The 19,250-nt window shown below is 34.7% G+C and overlaps 1 protein-coding gene across 3 annotated transcripts in view; it reads left to right on the top strand.

Annotated features, from left to right (window-relative positions):
* Positions 1 to 19,250, top strand: part of CCDC171 (coiled-coil domain containing 171) — a 162,743-nt gene that overhangs the window by 74,597 nt on the left and 68,896 nt on the right. For all 3 annotated transcript variants that reach the window (XM_075078194.1, XM_075078192.1, XM_075078193.1), the window contains 5 exons: positions 311 to 815; positions 1,548 to 1,664; positions 6,521 to 6,747; positions 7,427 to 7,609; positions 9,279 to 9,464. In XM_075078194.1, coding sequence (XP_074934295.1) covers positions 311 to 815; positions 1,548 to 1,664; positions 6,521 to 6,747; positions 7,427 to 7,609; positions 9,279 to 9,464 — 1,218 coding nt within the window. The remainder of the gene's footprint in view (positions 1 to 310; positions 816 to 1,547; positions 1,665 to 6,520; positions 6,748 to 7,426; positions 7,610 to 9,278; positions 9,465 to 19,250) is intronic.

Genomic DNA, 19,250 nt, shown 5'->3' with positions numbered 1-19,250 from the left:
CCAGATACTGTTGGACCTTCTGTGGGCTATTGTAGTACTAGTGGATTATCATCAGAAATCTGGAGTCCAGTTGTAGTTGAAGAGTGTGCAAATTTTCGTCGTACCATTGATTTGTTTTCATATATTTGGCTGAGTAACTGCTAGGAGACTTTGACAATCATCACTAACAATTTCTGTTCCTTTAATGTATTATTTGACTCTGAAAAAATTTTTTTTAACTCTCATCTAGGTAAAATGATTTTGTTATTTTAAAAATATCTTCTAGATAATATTTCTTGTGGTTTTGATTGTTTCTTTTCCCTTATCCCAGGAATACCAAAAAACAGCAGAGAAAACCAAGGAAAAAATTTATGTCCTTGAAAAAAGACGGGAGAAATTTGCCTTCGAAAATGTTTCTCTGAAAAATACACTAATGGAGGTTCAGAAGGAGCATTCATCGCTCCTGGCAGCCTGTGCACTATTGGCAGGTGCCCTCTATCCTCTCTATGGCCGATCATGTGCTATGTCTTCCCAAAGAGACCTTCTCCAGGATCAGGTCAACATTTATGAATTAGTGAACCAGGAGATTAGGACCCTAGTTCATGCACTCTCTGATGTAGAGGAAAACAATCAAGATGAAGCAAAACTGATGAAAAGAAAATTCAAAGGCCTGATTTGTGTATTCCGAAGAGGTGTGATAGCAGTTTTGGCAGCTAACAGACTTAAAATTTTAGCCCGATCTTCTAGTTCCCTCTTCTCCTGGGTAAACAGCTTCAAAGAAGGCATTGGAATTCTAGTTTGTATAGGAGACTCCAAAGGCAAGCATAATCTGTCAAGTAAGCTAATTGGTTTTTTCTTTCATAAGTGTTATGGTAAATTACATGGTTAGTGAAGAGCAAACAATAATGTTATTATTAATAGAGTGTAAAGAAAAATTAGTGACATTTTGACAAATGTAATTTCTGGATTTCTTGACAAATGTAATTTCCCCTAAAAGGAAAGTCTGTGAAACATTGAAAGAAAAGTTACAACTACACATGTGAACTCACACTGTTTGATATCCTTGACGTTTGCATTATGGATTTCAGAAGTAGGTGCTAACACATCTCTTCTGTGGTGAATATCTTGTAATGTTCCTAACCAATAGACCATCAACATATTTTTTTAAAAGATATTTCCTCTTATTTTATTAATCACTTTTAATATTTATTTCCTACTAAAAATGCAGAAAGTTGCTTTCTGATTCAGGTAAAGTATTGGGATAGGGTCTCTAAATTTTTCTTTACAGATTATATAGTCTTCTGGTCCCTTTCTGTACCCAGGCCAGCTCATGTTTTCCCCTGCAAGGATAAAGAGTATCAAAAATGTTTCCTAAATGAGAAGATTGATCTGCTTTTCTGGTTTAGTAGTTCTGGAAGCATATTTAATACAGTCTAAGTTGTCCTGAAAGAAGAATTAGTTTGTGGCTTATATACTTAGTTTTGGTCAATTTCTGAAAGAGCTGGAGGTAGTAATGTGCCTTATCTAAGTTATTCAATTTTATTGCTAGTTACAATTCTGTTTCACAGGTCACGAAGAGGAACAAATACACTGTGTTGAAGCACTCAGCTGGTTTACTAGTTCTAACCTCCGTGCTGCAATAATCAGTTCTGTCACTGAATTACAGGATGTTGTTAACAAAACAGGTAATTTAAAAAGTATATTCTTGCAGTAGAAGATTAAAAAAAAATCAGGGTAGTTACATAATTTCCTTTTTTAGGATTTTATATAAACTATTCTGGATGAAATCTCTGGACATCTGTATTGTTGGAACAGATTAATTTTCTTTAATTGGTGATATGATACTTTATCATTTTGGTATATAGTGTCATGGAAACAGAAGGCTGGAAGGTGCTTCTAGAAAGCATGTAAACGGTTTTGCCTGCTTTTGTTGTGAGGTAGAAAAAACCAATTCTACACTATGCCAATATATATTTGATTAGCCTGTTCTTAAAAGCTTCCAGTCAAATAATATTTACAAGCTTCCTACTTACCTGGTTCCACTGTTCTAATATCCCAAAAGTATTTTACTGAAGCTCAACATGATTTTTTTTGCCATAGAGAAAATCTACGTCATTTCTGGTATTTGATCTGTCTTATTTCTTAAGTGCGGGCCCTAAAACTGACTCATAGTCAATCTGGGACCGCTGCTGACTGGAAGGAAATAATTTCCTACTGTCTTTATATGATATGAATCTAGAATTTCCAAATTGCTGGCATCTGGAAAACAATTGAATTTGATGGATGCTATTTTCATCTGGTTTACTTGCTACCCTGTGTTTTTTGAAAGAGAAATAAAATGCTCTAAATTTATACAATACGTAGCAGTCCTTATTTTATGTCTCTGCGGTGTTCCCTAAGTATATGCTTAATTTGAGCTGTGTATAGATTCCCTAATTCTCCTAGTCTCTCTTCATATGGCATTCTGCTATGCCTATGGAAAATTTTAGTCCCAGTCTCTGGAAGTATTACCTCTTGATTCCCAGCTGTTGACTATCTTCCTTAATTTCTTTGCAGTGAGGAGTGATGAAAGATCTCACTCGGTTCCTCTGCATTGCTGTCATCCTTAGTTCTTTAGTACCCGGTAGTTTCAAAGTCCCAACAATTCTGTCACAGAATAAAGGATAATTTATATGAATAAAGGGAAGTAGCAGGGCAGGTGATACATTTCCCAGAAGCCTGAACAATAAACTGGTACCAGAAGTCAGCTGTTGAATCAAAAGTGTTTTGTTTCTGTTGGAGGTGTTTTCTACTTTGATTGTGCTGTTTTCCGTAACTTAAGTTTACATCCTTACAAAATAAATTTTGAACTGTGTTTCAGATTGTTACAGGGGTTATGCTGCAAGTGTTCTTGTGTTATAGAGTGTTGAGTAAAGACAGCAAATTGAAAAGGAATCAAGAGAAACTGTACAGCAGCATTGATGTGCTGAAGTGACTAGTTAGAACACACTAAACCTCATGCTCTTTTGCTGGTTTTGAAGTACATGATAATTCTGGAGGACTCTCTTTAGTTGATATCTCTGCACGCAACACAGTTTTGATTTTGAGAATTAGAAAAAGCCATGCTGAGTATGTTATGGCCACAGTCAGTCTGGTGATTCTTTCACAGTTTATCTCTACTTTAATTTTCCCAGAATCTCAAGGTCTAACTGCTCATGTATTACTTGGAATTCTGTTGCTGAGATAAAAAATTTCCCAAGAACCTTTGATTCAAAAAATAGTAATAAATAATTTAAAGTTGGACAGGAAATTTCCAGAAGAATTGAAGTGATAAGGCTCTGTAGGAATATATTTGAAAGAAAGCTTGCTTACTTAGGAAATTATTTTATGTTCTGTAAGTCATATTTCAAATGGGATTGAAACCCTCAAACTGACTTAAATGGTTTTGAAATTTTTAAAAATGTAAATAGGCAATCTGAGAGGCATCTGCTGTCCTCAGATCTTGAAACAATGGTGGTTCCAGGTTAGATTGCATATCACAGGAGAGAGCAGGGACAAGAAGGTGCTCTGTGGATCTACCCTACAGAATGGTTGAGCGCGTTAAAGATTACTTTTAAAGATGGGTAGGTTCTGGGGAGCCATTTGGGGCAGTTGGAAGAAACTGAATCCAGATCACTGAGGTAACACTGGAACTTTTGGGCTTGTGCACTCTGGTGATTTGAGGCACATTTCTTGAGGTTTTAACTTCTAAAAAGTGTTTTTGGTTTGACATTCATGATCATTTCTCTTCATACTGTTCATTAGTTTGGTTCTCAATTCCAGCATGTCTTGGAATGACCTCTTAGCTTCAATCTGAAGTTCATGAAAGTGTGGGTTTTTTTGATTTGATTTGGTTTGGTTGTTTTTTTTTGTAAGGTTAGTTTTGTAGGTTTGTATGAACAGAATCTGTACTGCGATAAACCAGAGAAAGTAAAGGGCAAGCTTTCTCAATACAAATATCATCAACTGTTACATACACAAAGCTTTTGAAGCATGAAAATTTTAGTCTTGTGTACTTCTAAGTTCATCCTGCTGACTGTTCTATTTCACCAGAACAGAGTAAACAAGAATTCTTTCTTCAACTGTTAGTGAAGTAAGTTTTGTCACTTTTCATTGTCTTTTCTCTTCATTTGTTTAATGTAAGAATTAATTGCTTTTTGTGATATACCTGCATGTATGTTAATAATTTCTTATACACAGCACAATATACATAATTTAATGCTTTTATTGTAATTCCTTGATCCTTTGTTGGCAGGTACTTAAAACATATATACTTAAACTGTATGTTCTCTTCCCAATTATTATAGATACAGTTCCTTGTGGTATTGCATTATATTCTTATTTAGTCTTTCAAAGCAGTCAGTAACTTACATCAACATATTTCTGTGTATTTACTCCAAACTACTCTTTATAAAAAAAATAAACCGAGGTGGTGATATGCTTTTTTTTATTCCCCATCCCAAGAAAGTGATTTATGTTGTGGGTGCTGAACTGTACTGAATAACAGGAATCCTGGTTATGAAGTGGAATTATAATTTCAAAATGCTACAACACAATTGCCTGAACTATTATTATTAATTTATTTTTAATACTGTTAAACTGGCAGTTCTGGACATAGGGAAAGGGCTGCAATATTAGGTACTGCATATATGGAGAAATACTGTGTTTTCTAGCAGGCAGACAGTGTCATGTAAAATGAGATACCAGGTGGAAATGCTAGGAAAGATGAAGGAATGGTAGCTCATTGACAGTATCCTTGTTTTGATATTTACCAAAATTCATGGCAAGGGGGAGTTTCTTAGAAGGTTTTGGTGTCATATTACATGGAAGGCAGTACAAATGTTCTAGTTTTAATTTTAGGCTAATTTAACTGAATGTTCAAACTAATAAATGTATCATGACTGGAGAGAAAAGATTTCTTTGAAAGTGAAAGACAGGTGGGACAGGACAATCTGCGATAAGAGTTAAAATGATTAAGGTAGCTTATCTTTTATGTGATCAGTAATAGAAAAACAACATAAGGAAAAGAGAGGACCTTGGCAAAGTAGATTGAGCATTACAATAGCAGTTTCTTCTGCATATGAGAATAATTTTTTTTTTTTTTTTAATTTCAAGGATGGTTTGTTAGTCAAAGTGCAAAATAAAAATGCTGGATCAAATTTTTAGCTTTAAAGATGAATAGAAAGAGTACTACCTTAGACACAGAGAAAAGACAGATTTACTACTAGCTGGGGTTATGGAGGACATGTACTCAAAAATGGTACTCCATTTAACCATTGGAATAATTGGAATGCTGGTATTTTGAAACCAAGCAGGATAATGGCTCTGAAAAAAGAATATTTGACTTTTTCATGTGCTTTTTTTTTGTTTGCTTACTGATAAATTTCATCTTGTGTAAATGATAAATCTTTATGATGGCAATTATATTCTAAAAATACCAATAATCATGCTTTGTTTGCTTTGAGCCTTTGGTTTTGTCCTTGCAATGTATAAAGAGAAATTATTTAACTTAAAAAAGCTATGATGATTTTCTTCTGTTTATACTCTTAAGTAAGTATTTTAGTTCACTGCAGCAACAGGAGATCTGCTGTACTACTGAATGTAAATAAGCTCTTCCATGCTTGTCATCTTACACTGATAGTATCATAAGACAAGTAATGACAGATTAAGACCTGCATAGCAGAGGGAAAACTAAATTACAAGACTTTTATTAAGGCATAAATAAACCTATTAACTGTTATCTGGAATACCAATTAGTGGAAGGAGCACTGACAATTTTATTTATCAACATTAAACACAATTATTAATTACAGACCTGACGAATCTAGCAGTAAGCAGGACATGTTGGGTGTGCTGGGGCCTTAAGTCCATTATATGAGAAGGATGATTACCAAAATCCTATGGGGAAATAAGTAATTGTAGCTGTAAAATTTTAATTGCCTTGGAATAAGGTAAATTATATTCTCTTGTCTCAGAATATAAATAGTATGGCATTAAGGTACCAAGCCTCACTAATCTTGAACAGCAAATGATTTAGACATCTATAGAGGGGAAGGAAGAGGAGTCAGGAAACCCTCAGAAATTTGCATTGTAAATATTGTGATAAAGTAATTTACCATGTGCTATCACATCTGACATACTTGACATGGCTTGCATTTGCTTGCATCTGACTTCTGTGTTCTCTGAATTATTAAATTAGAACACCCAAGAAAGACTTAAGAAAGTATAGTATCTGAGAAGAACATAAAAACAACTGGACAATAACTCTTTGACAAAAAAATCCTATTATTTAGAATCCTATCCTACCCTTCCATCCAAAGATTGATAGGAATAGACTCCTTATTGCTAAACACAGTTTGTCCCAAAGTCTCTCTGAGGTATTCCTGTGAGCTCAATCTTCCACTCTTTAATGGAAATTTCATACTATTTTAAAGATGCTATTTGTTGTTGCTTTTTCCCACTGAAAAAAAAACCCAAAGTAATAACCTACTTGATGTTTCTTTTTTGTTGTTGTTCCTTAAAGATCCAAAGCCCTGGCTTTCTGGACACTTACTTGTAAGTGCAGCCAGGAACTCCTTTTCAAAACTTATGAACAAGCTGAATGTGATAATGGAGACTGTTCCACTGGAAAGTAACAGGAGCATTACTTCTCTGGAGAAAGACTCTTTGGTACAGAGGCTGGCTCATGGACTTCATAAAATAAATACCCAGGCCCTGGAAGGTGGATTTTATGACAGACTACCCATTATGGTATGCATATTTGTAGTTCTACTTCATGTAAACACGAGGTTCACAGCATAAGTGTTATGGTGAAGCTCTCTTGATACCTCCATTAATTTTGTTTTAGATTGTTTATGAGTCCATTACATGGAAGTCAACTATATAGAGAATCAGAACTTGTTTTGCAACACCAAAAACACGTTAATAGATCTTTTCTTTTATTGTCAAAGAATTTAAAGAAAGAGATTTGATGAATCCAAGAAAAAGGTTTTTTAAAAGTTTGATCAAAATTGTATTTGCTTTATAAGAACAAACTTGCTTTTGGCTTTAACTAAATGCTAAGGTTCTTTCCTCCACACACACACCCCACTCCCCCACCCCCTTTTTTTTCCCTTCTGCTTACTGTTCTATCATTCTGAAAAAAGAACTTTATCCCCCTTAACCAAAACAAAAGGATAAACTCTTTCTCACCTAATCTCTCTTCTGTTATGGGCCTTATATGAAAACAGGTACTTCCTTGAAAACAGACTTTTCAGCAACCCTCAACAGTAGGTGAAATAGGTTCACATTTTTACACTTATGTGTGTCTTTTAGAGATGGAGGACAAAATGACATATTTGTCTAATTTGCTTGGGTATTAAATGTGATAGACTTTATTGCTGAAACAGCACATTTTATAGTACATGAATTTGTTTCTGTTTACGAACAGAAAAACATAGCATTCTTGCAGAAGCAGATATTTGAATTTACGCAAAGACTTCATACAGCAGAGGTGGAACGCCGCTCACTGCGCCTAAAACTTGCAGAATTAAAATGGAATTTCAGTGAGATGAAGAAAGAAGCTGACAAAGCCCGGAGCCTCCAAGAGCAGTTAAATATGTTTAAGCAATCTGTAAGTATATTTGATTTAGAGGAGACTGCTTACAAGGGATCCTCCTTTTTACACATTTTTTGATTTGTGTTCTTTTGAAAAACAAGTATCAAATCAATCTACCGTTAACAGAATTTTCCAGAAAACTTGCCTTGTAAATGTCACTAAACTGTAAGCCAGATGTATTTAGAAGTACCTCCGTTCCACAGGAGTTTCTCTTTGATTTGTAGATCGAGGTATTCTGTGTAAATTACATGTTTGGTCTTCAGCAAGGCAGGTTTTCTTCTGTATGTTGAAAATGTTGGTGTGATTTATATACCCTGAAAGGATTTGTAGATTTCACTTCAACTGAGTAAAGTCAGCTGGAATGAGGGTATACAATAAGTATGTTCATGAGACATTCATAAAGCATAAATGTAGTATTTTAAACTGTGCATGGGTATTACTGAATATTATGATAGACATTTTACTGTATCTTTGAGTATGGGTTATATACTGAGCTAGTCAGTGCAAATTTAACGTGTCTGTTTCCTTAAGGGTTTACAGCAAGGAAAATAAAAGCCCGCTTCTACATTCTCAGTAGTACATATGCACCAAATTTCTCTGATGCTTTCCTGTTGCTGATAAATTTACTTAAAAACTAGGGGTTCACTAACCTGTAAATAGCACTGTCTGGCAGGAATGGGAAGAGATAACAAAAGGGTTCCTAAACCCCTTGAAGCCACAGTATAGTGAGTAATGGACATGGTGTTTGAGGGATTGATGCCGTTTTGTGGGTTGTCAGTTTGTGCTGTCACACTCATGGAACTGTACCTTCAGTCCCTATTGGAGGGGAAGAAACTTTTCTAACTTTAGCATGCTGGAGGCTCACGGGGCACCCTTCCTCCTATGCTGATTTTCTATAGGTTGCATAGCTCACATTTGAGATATCTGAGAAAGTGAATGGATAAAGATTCTTATACAACCTTTGCAGGTTCATGGTATGACTAAAATAGTCATGTCCCAGAATAAGCATTGTCTGTAGCTGTGCCCAGTGTTGATCCTGAAGCCTAGCTAGTAGACCTGTCCCAGTCAAAATATTCCAAGCAGAGAATATTTAATAGATGATTTCACATCCATTATCCTTCCTGTTCCTAGCTGGTAAATGGATTTTTTACTCAAATGGACAAGTTTATATCGAATCATCTTCATTTTTGTTCTTAATGGGTTTTATTCCCTTACAGTCTGGGACAGTTAGATGAAATCATCACATTTCAGATTGTTGTTCAAATGTAGATGGTGTTTTTCCTTGAAGAATTATTTTTTCTTTCTGGAATGTTTTGGGGAGGGGAGAAAGAGTCCAGGAAGATGTTTACAAGGGTTAATAAGATGATACACACTGAAATGTGGGAAATGGATCTGTGTACTTCCTTCTAAGTGCTGATTCTTTACAACCTAGGGTGCTAATTTAAATAATGAATGCATACTGTTTACAGTACCCTGAATGCTTTTTTGAAAAAACACAGTGAATAGAATTGTCTGCTGTTTTATTGTTCGGTGATCTGTCTTCATGTAAAAAAACCTAAATATTCATCTTTAGCATGCTTTTTTTTTTAGAGTTCGATATATTTGCAAATCAAACTTTGAAAGTCAAGCAAGTAAACAAGTGAATACAGTTACACAATCAAACACAATTTATTTCCCTTATCAGAAATTGATCACCCATGAGAGATTTGAAAGTGAATGGGAAGAATTGAATAATGCATTACATCGGGAGCATCAGGCACAAGTGCTTTTGAATGAACAGGCACAACATCTACAGGAGTTAAATAATAAACTAGAATTGCACTCCAGTGAAGAAGCAGATAAAAACCAAATCTTAAGTGAAACTGTAAAGGTAAGATGATTATTCTTCTGAAATAGACATCAGAAATTTACCTTTTGGTGAATAAGCCAAATCTTGCAGTTCTTCTGCAGATAAAATTATAGGAGTAAATGCACACATACTACTCAGTCCGCTGGAATTCTAGGGTACTCAGAAAATATTTTCAAAATGAAACTTCCAATAATTAACTTCCTTTTTCTGCTTTTTGGACTGTGTGGTGTACACCAGTACCTCTAATCTGTGAAGTGTCTGGATTTTACATGATGCATAAGAGACAGCAGTTTTAGCTATCATGAGGTATTCGCAGACTACAGGAAAAATGAAGGAAGAAATACTGGAATACTTTGATTTAGAGATGATTAGAGACCATAAGAATATTTTAAAATCTGGATTAGCTGTTTCCTGAATATAATCTTTGAGTTGAGCATGCATTTGTCAGTTTGGAATATGCTAGGTGAGAGTAGAGAAAGATCCCTTTTCATCAGGGTTTAGAATTTTCCACAGTCGTAATGAGTAATGAGGGAAAAGGTGTTGTTACCAGAATATCTGACAGCAAATCAAGGAGAAGAGGGAGAATAAGAGGTTTGAAACCAGGTGGATATCTAACAAGGGAAGAGAAGAAACCTTGTGATGGCAGGTCTGTAATGTGTGGTGACCTGAGCTCTGCAGCTTTTATTTATTTTTTATTTAAAGCAAGCTTTGCTGCTTCTGTCTGCTCTTCAGCCCTACTACTGTCTTTCCATCTCTCAGTATTCTTCTGTGAATTTATAGTTGAGTGAAACAGACTGCTTCACTGGTATTTTAAGAAATAGAAGTGCTTGTGATTCTGGGGAAGATTTAGGGAGGAAGTGATAAGAAATGTCAAGAGTCTGGAGGAGAACCAAAAAGATGCAAGCTACAAAACTAGTAGAAATGCCAGAAACCATTGTTGAAAATACAACAGTGAAAGTCGATGTCAAGGAGGATGACTTGCAGCCGAGTTGAAGCTTGAAGTGATGTATAGTGGAGGAAGCTGAAAGTTGTTGTTAAATTTATTAAGGAATGTTTTTATTAGCAGTATTATTTACTAAAAATTCCTTACCTCACTAAGGTGAAAGACCCTAGTGAAAGCCCTTAGACATTTCCAATTTACATATTGGTTTTTATGTTTTTTCTCCCTCCCAGTCCCCTAACTTTGGGTGTTTAATTTCAATGTAAGAATAGACCTGACTAATATTTAAGTCAGGTTGTTTATTAATACTATGCTTTTTTGTTTCAGATATAACTGCAGTATATATAAGCTATTAGACTTGTGTTTGATTTCTTTGGGAAATACTTATTTCAAGATTTTTAAATGGATCTTAAGATATTAAAGAAGGGAAGAAGACAGCTGTTATTTGAAATCTTCGTTAGGGTCTGCTCTTTAACCATTAATGTGTGGTATTTCACCATTTTTTTTTACTTCATATGTAAAACATACCTTTACATTTCTTCAGAGGAAATGAAAAAAAAAGGCAATTGTAGGCATTTAAAATACAGGACAGAGTTTTAAACAAATCTATTTCATGGATTATTTGATACTGAATTAGATTTCACAGCTTCTGTTTTTTATTAAAAGGCTAGATACAAATATCTTGAGACAGCAGTGATCCTAAAATTCATCCTAATTCTGCAAACCCCTGGCGGTTGTTTGCTACTGGAACAACTTGGTTTAGTGTAAAATGCTTGATTATAGCCAAAAGCTGTGAAGATACTACACAATGTAATAATACAGCTGTTGTGATACGGTGGAGGCTAAGAAAGTTGAGAAAATAAGCCTTAGAGTTGAAACTTACCACTTACAGTTACACTGATTTGGTTTTCTAAATGTATTACTCCATAATTCTCAATCCTTTCCATGGAGGAGTTTTGAACCAAATTTAAGTTGTAGACTTGTTGCCATGTACTGCCTCTAAACTTCTGTTTAACACCAGAAGGTTAACTGATGTCTCTTAATTGCTTCATGATGTTTACTACAATAGTTAGCACAAAATTGTGTTGTGGTTGTAACTGTGTGTATTTGAAACTGTATCAAGGAAGGAAACAGGATCAGTTGTGGTAGCATGGCAACACATGTTCATGGTCTAGTGTTTCTTGATTTTTTTTTAAATGTGATTTTATAATGTATACGTCCTAAATAATCATCTTGCCTTCAATTCTTATCATTGTTTTTTACAGCTCCAAATGTGTGCTGAATAACTGCTTCCTAAATTCAAGTAGCAATCTAACACAAACTACTTCAATACCATGGGGTAAAAGGATTTTTTTGAATTTTGAGGTCTACATGTTTGAGTTTTTAAAAGACAAAGTCTTCCATAAGATCTTTTTCCACCACAATTTACCACAATCCCAGTTTATTCATGGCTTCATTCATGACAGGCAGAAGTGGTCTCTGCCTTTGCCCTGGCATTTTAACTGACAGACCTTTTTGTCTTGGCTAATCGGTTTTTGTGATTTAAAATGGGGTTTTTGTAGCTCTTGTTTTGCAGTACAGTGGAACAACCTCATCCCTGTAATAATCAACCCTGGCTTTGTGAAATGATGTTCTTACAATTGCATAAGCTTTTAAACTCTTAAATAGTACACAGGGATGGAAAAAAGAACTGTTGCACTGAAAAAAATTATAGAAAAAGCATGCTTCGATCTTCATTTTAAGATACAAAATAATCTGTCAGTCTACACTAAGTATATTTAAAAAGCTGAAGAAAGTGGTAGTGTACAAGTTATTTTGTTTGGAGTAGAGTGACATGGGGTAAAAAACTTGCTTTGAATTCTTTATTCATAGTTTTTAAACATGGGGAAAGGGGAGACATAAAATATTAGATACCTTTACTTTTCATAATTTATTTTTAAGCTTATTCACACTTCAACAGCAATCAGTAAGGAGATATTTTGGTATTCACGTACTTTCATAAAGGAGTAATTACTCCTTTAATAAAGGAGTAATACTTAATTTCTTAGCTTTATCGGTTCAGATTTTAATCCTGTATATTTTTATCTTCTTAATGGCATATACCATAGAGACATCCCAGGTAGCCAATTACATTCAAGGTCAATTGGAACTAAGCAACTCTTTTACAACACTTTTTTATTAGATGAGGTAAATCAGTAGCTCTCATTCCCCTGTCTTTGAAGAGAGACTTTCACACAAATGCTAAACAGGCATCTATAGCAGACATAATTTTTACTCCTTTTACAAGCATGTCTTAATTCCAGTAAAATACCTTCTCTTCCTATTGACAGGCACTGTGTGTATATTTACTTCCTTTTAGGTATGTTAGCACCTGAAATAAAAATAGTATCTTTTTAACGTTTAATTTATGGAGCATGTCCTAGAAATTGTTAGTGAATAACTCTGTGTGCATTTCAAATGCAATATATGTCAAATCATGTAACTTGCTACTGATCTGCCTCAAAATAGTCTTCAATACATGTTTTAGAAGAAGGTGATACCTTAGATTTTGGGTTTGTTTACTGAGTTTAGTGAAACTGCTGTTGATTTATGACAGCATAAGTGAGAAAAGAATCTCATCCGAGTGCTTTGATAACAGAAAAACTTTTCTGAGGGGAAGGTTTGGAGTGTTTATTTTCACTAGCTATTTAATTTAAATAATTCTATGCATATTGTGTGTTTGGAAAGCATAGTATCCTTTGCTAAACAGACACATCCAAATTAGTTAGATCCTGATGGAGACTGGGATTTCTAGGTTTGTTAGAAGTTAATGTTTTTCCTGAGCAGGCTGTGTTCTTGCTGTGGATTTCAGGTGAAGGTGGTAAACAAATTGCTGCTTTTTGTTGCTTTTCCTCTTCATACATTTATAGCCAACATTTCCCTTGAAACATCATTTCAATTATTTATACAGTTTCTTTTATTAATACCATTGCACACACTTTGCAAGTCAGTTTTATCGTTGGCTATTTCTGCAAATGATGCAGTATTCTAACTTACAGAAAGGTTAAAAGGCCTCACTTATATGAGGAAGATCAAGTGATTTTCATGCTTCTCAAATAGAACAGCAAAGATTACAATCAGTATAACAACAGAAATAGGTTTTGGCTTTTTGGGTTTTTTTAAATTATCTGACATCTTAAGTTGGAAACGCTGTTAGGGTTTGGGTGCATGGAGCGGTGTTGTTGATTCCCAAAAACTTGTATGTCGCTTTGTCAAGAAATGGCATTTCTGCGCATTGCCTGGTTAAATTAAAGTCTGCTGTTTAAAGATAGTGGTATAGCTGATTACCATTAGTATCTAACTCAATAGAGAATTTGTATTAATCAAGTTTAGCATGTTAAAGAGAAGCAAGCTCCCCCCTGAATAGGTTAGAAACTAAAATTCATAATTCGTTAATTAAATGTTTGAGGTTTTTTTCAATTTCTATACTCTGTATGTTATGAACACCTAAATAATTTATGAAGTAGGTAAGAATGAATTAGCATTACCATCTGCCCTATTCTTAGTCAAAAGAGATCATATGTTTTCTTATTACAGTAAATTACAGGTTAAACAGTTTTGTCATGTATTTCAGTTTGCATTAACACTATTTGAAACATAAGTAAGCCTGCTCATTCTCCTTCTCTGTTACATAGTTTTGACTACTGATAACTTCTTAGATAGATAGTCTTCAAAGAGTTAGGTCAACTGAGACTTGCCCCGGAACTGGTCCTTTGTGCTTCCTGATTTAAAGACTGCAATGCATTGTACATGGATTTTAGATATATGGGAACAGATAGTCTTCCCAGGCTTCCTTCTAGCAGCTGCTATCTTTACATAATAGGAGAGAGACATAAAGAGCATCCTGTTGTGCACTGGACCTGAGAGCTTCTCTTCACAGAAGGAAAGAGAAGATGACTCTGACAAAGTCTGCCTTCTATTACTCAATTCGCACGTCATATGTCTAAACTTAAACTTCACCTTAAATTTCTCCCTTCTGTTGTTTGTCCATGAAGTTTGTATGTTTTGTTGTCTTACTGTCTAATCTATTACCTTATTTTTTGAAAATCAAACTTTTGCATTAAATTTTTTCTTGAAGACAAATAATTGTACTCTATTCTGTTTAGCACTTTGAAAGCAGCTCTTTACGTTCTGGTGCACAGCTCTCCTTGCTTTGCTTCTCTGATTAGCCTCTAAGATTCAGGGTCCAAAGGTTGCCCTGTTCTTTTTCCAGTTTAGGGATCACCTCATTAGGAAGATTGATCCCTGTGTTTCCTCGCTGAACTAACTTATTTCCAGCCAGATTGTTAGGTCTGTGTATTTCCTTTGTTCTGTGCCTAAAACATTCATCAGTATCAGCATGAATAGTCTGGAGGGACTGAGGTCAGTACATGGCCTTTAGAAAAGTACTGTATTTGCTCCATAGTCATCAATGAAGCAGCCAAGCAACTAGCAGCCAAGTTGTCGAAGGTCTGCTTAACTTTTTCTGAGGCAGGCTTTCCGGAAAATTGAGCAGAACAGGAGAAGGAATAACGTTAAAATTCATGGTTATGAACTAGTTATATGCATGAACATGAAGTCCAATACAAAAATTCAGATTTTTGCGCTATGAGTCACACAAGCAAAATTTAATTAGAAGCTCTTATTTTGAAATTATATTGGCATTACCACTTTGTTACTGTTTCATTCCTCTGCAGTTTCTCTTTTGTCCAGTTCTGCAAGCTGAATGTTGGTAATAGTTGATTGTCATTTGAGCAATGTTAAGATTTTACATTGGAATTTGAACAGGTATTGAGGCTGGTTTTGTCAGGCAAATTCTTGATCATCTTTGTATGTAAGAAAATAATAAAATAATCTCCAAAATTGCTTCTACTTTATATTGAGAGAGGAGTGAAAGGAATTGTTGGTTTATTACATTTATGTTCAATCTAGTTAGGTGTAAACATTGTTTATCTAATAAGAAAAGACATCCCTATGTTAGAAAAATTCATATTTTATTTTTAATGTGTCAAAGAGTTTACGATAGCTAAAGAAGATGCTCTCACCATTACAACAATTTGGGTGTAATTTAGGCACTGAAAGACAACACTGGAATAAGTCACAATTACATAACATGACTCTAGTTAATCTTTGAAAACTAATTATGACCAGGAGTTAGTTTCCAAGTAAGAATAGGTAGGAAATTATGTAATATGTTTGATCATGCTAGTCTGGTTCAGTAGTCTGATTTCAACAGTTATTTTACTAATCATGCACTTAAGTGCCCTTCTGGTAGTTTGCAGGGGAAGGCAAGTAACCAAGACAGGTAGAATTGTGCCCAGGATTAATGAAACTATTGTGGAAACAAGAGTCAATAATTTGGACTGCAAGTTACTTCTCAACAGATGGCTAAGACCTTGGGGTTTTTTGTCTAATATATTAATAACTGGCACACAGTGAAACATAGAATGCTTTATTTATAACTTTACAGTCTGGTAATGTTGCCTATTTCAGAGAATACATTTTATCTTGAGTCTGTGGCACAGTGCTCTTAAAAAAAAAAAAGAAATTCTGACATTCTGTGAAAGATTAAATAGAGAAGAAGGAAAACTTTAACAAAGTAATTTCATGAACCAGAGCATTTTTGTAGTCTCTTTAAAGTACCTTCCATTTTTTTCTGGGTATTCCATTTGTAGGAACTATTAACTATTTGCCTCTCTTGCAGGGAGGGAAAAATAAGTGGAACAACATTGGGATCTAAAAGCTTAATGGTTTTATTCCTGCGTTGCAATTATACTAATAAACACCTATGCCCATGACCTTGGAATTTATAGTGCAGTGAGAAAGATTTATTTACATGTAATTTGGAAGAAATACCGGATTATCGTGTAATTACAGTGTGTGGTTATTAAGCATATGTACTTACATACCGTTTATCCCTGTTATTTCAAGACCTTCAACGGTGTTTCAGTTTTCACTCAAAAATACAGACAGGCTTCTTGTTAAATCCAGTGCCTGGGAGATCTTTGTTATGTTACTGGGTCAACTACAAAGTAACTTTGTTACCTTGAGATGTGCAGAGGGGATCAATAGATCTTTAAAACAGCATGTGATGTTTTTAAAGAAATGTTCTAAACCCTATTTTTCCTAGTAGTTTAGATATCAATGTGTAGGACTTTCCGCTATACATGTTCTTGGTATACAAGTCCTTAATACATAGATTTGCTTCTTGCTGCTGTTTAACTAGGGCATCTCTAGGGCCCCATCATTTTTTCACCTTAGTCAGGTTTTCCCATGATCTCCCTTTCTATTTTTGTGATGTTAATTCTGTAAAGATCTTTAGATCTTCTTGTGAAACTGTAACTAACTCTCAAGTACTTATTAGAATATAATTAAGCTATTGGAATATAATTATGTATCTAACTGGCATAAGGCTAAAGCAAGAGGTGCACTCCTTTGTACTTTGGTCCCTTTCTTGGCTACATACAATGACAGCAGCCATGCCTATCGTTCATGTAATTCAGTTTTTGAATTTTATTTGGCACTCTATTTTCATTAGGTATTCAGTGATTTTCAAGGGCAAGTTTTTTCAAAATTTATACTGCCTTCAGCTTCCAAAATCTATAGCTATGTTATCTTCTTTGGAAGCTCTTTGAGATAGTAGCAGGGTAGCAAACTCAAAACAGAGATTATTTTTTTATGTTGCCTAAATTTTTGTGTTGACTTTTGCAGTCTGTATTTACAAAAACCCCAGTGAAGTTTTTTGCTACATGAATCTTTTTAGTGTCTAAGTTGGAAGAACTTTTTTAAAAAGTAAACCCACCTTAATTACTGGTCTTGTGTTTTTTTGGTTTTTTTTAGTCTGTGGACTATACAGTAAGTGATTTAAAATTATGAATTTAAGATTCTCAGTGCCAAGATTTGATCTATAAACAGTACTTCGCTGTCGTACAAGAAAGTTGTGAGAATGAAGAAATAAGTGTTCTTAAAAATATATTAATGATAATTCACTAAAATAATTGGTTGTGTACATATTTATTACTGTTGCTTATATAGGTAAGTGAACAGATAATTTTCCAGGCTTTGTACCATCATGGTGCTGTTTTACCTTATACTTAGGAAACATACCAAAAGTGAAAAATGTGAATAATACTTCAGTTCAACAGTTGCAGTGGTTTATCGTTGTCATTGTTTTCCATGTCTGCTTCAGAATCTGTGTGCGCCATGTTCAGAAAAATGTATTGCTTGTTTAAGGTTTGTGCTCTCAGCTGGTACTTGGTATGCCACAAACCATGCCCAGAGGGAAGGGAGACACGCCTTTATAGAACTTTGATCTCTGCTGAATATTGAGATGCAATATATCTTTGATGCTTTTTCAGCAGAATGATCTAGAGGTTGCCTTTTATATTAGTTAATTTTTGTTTTACTCTATCTGTTCTTTCTGCCAAGGAGTCTACTCTGCACTTTTTAATGACTGAGGGGTAGAGGTGACCTGTATAAAAGAATAGACCTTTTAGTATGAAATTACATATTTATCAATTCATTCTTACTTTATTGAGGTTTAAAGAGCAAAAGGGATAAAGAGAATCATGTGTGTTATTCCCTTGCATGTACTTCATGTGACAGGATGTGGCTGGTATAATATTAAAATTAAATATGCATATACTAAAGAGCATTTGGGGCTGTCTGCGGAAGCACATATACCTGAATACAAATGTACGGTTTGGTCAGAACTCTCCCGAAGGAGGACACAGTGTTTGAATGTAAACTGTGTAAAGTGCTAACTCTTCTGAAGCCCATGTTAATGTCAGTGCCATGTTAAAAACCAGATTTGTCAAATCCATTAGTCAAAGAAGGTTAAAAACTCTTGCTGAAGCAAGATCAAAACTTTAGCTGGCATTAATTGACATATTTGGCATTGTCCATAACTGCTTAATGTGATGGCTCACACTAATCCGCTCGTGTCTGGTGGAATTGTGCAGCAGCTTCTTCTAAGAAACTGCTGCAGAATGACCTGCAGCAGTAAAATAACTAAACTGGGACTACCAGTATATTGAGGTCAACAGTATATTTTCTTACTCAGAACTGAACCTAAAGTTCTATTTAGAAAATTTCTTGAAACTATTCTAAAGATTCTTAGGATTCCCATATAGCCAATGTATCATACTTGTTTCTTCATTTTAGTTCTGAAGCAGAATGCTGTGTATTTTAACTTGTCCCTGATGACTTTTTAGTCTGTGTCTAGATTCCCACTGACTTCAAAGTGCATGCCTTTTTAAATAAACAATGGGAATGAAATTGAGGTTATTTAATTTTTAGGTAACATTTCATTGTCATTGTTAATAATTTTATTGCTGTTGTTTCTCCATCTTCCTGAATTGTCATACTAGCTATGATTTAGAAGTACGCCAAACAAATTGAGTGATGCAGATCCAATGGAAGAATATTTTTTGAAAACTTAAAATATTCTGTTCTTGGGCTTAGAACTGTCACTGATAATGCAAGATCATTAAGACCAGTAGGACGTGATCAGAGACAGATGGTTTGAGCCCAGTTCACCTTTAATGAAATGCAAGAAACTGGGGCAATATGTTGTGTTATCATAGATACCAGCTAAACATTTCTGTGTATGTACGTGTGATACAGTAACACTGGTAAACCGTAGTAAAGATAAAGTCAAAGTGCAGTTTATATCGATACCTTTTACACTGTGTGCTAATGTGCACAATTAGATAATGTATAGCAAAATTAAGCAGCAGTATTGGAGAGGCTTGTGGATAGCAGAGAGCAGTGTTACAGAGCAGCATCAGTTTCCCTGTAAAGTTAGGTACCTCACTTACATGCAGGTACATGACAGAGTTATGAAAAGT

The sequence above is a fragment of the Phalacrocorax aristotelis genome, chromosome Z (genome assembly GCF_949628215.1).
Source record: "Phalacrocorax aristotelis chromosome Z, bGulAri2.1, whole genome shotgun sequence".
Taxonomy (NCBI): domain Eukaryota; kingdom Metazoa; phylum Chordata; class Aves; order Suliformes; family Phalacrocoracidae; genus Phalacrocorax; species Phalacrocorax aristotelis.
Note: the sequence above shows the minus strand (reverse complement) of the source record. Positions and strands in the feature narration are given on the sequence as shown.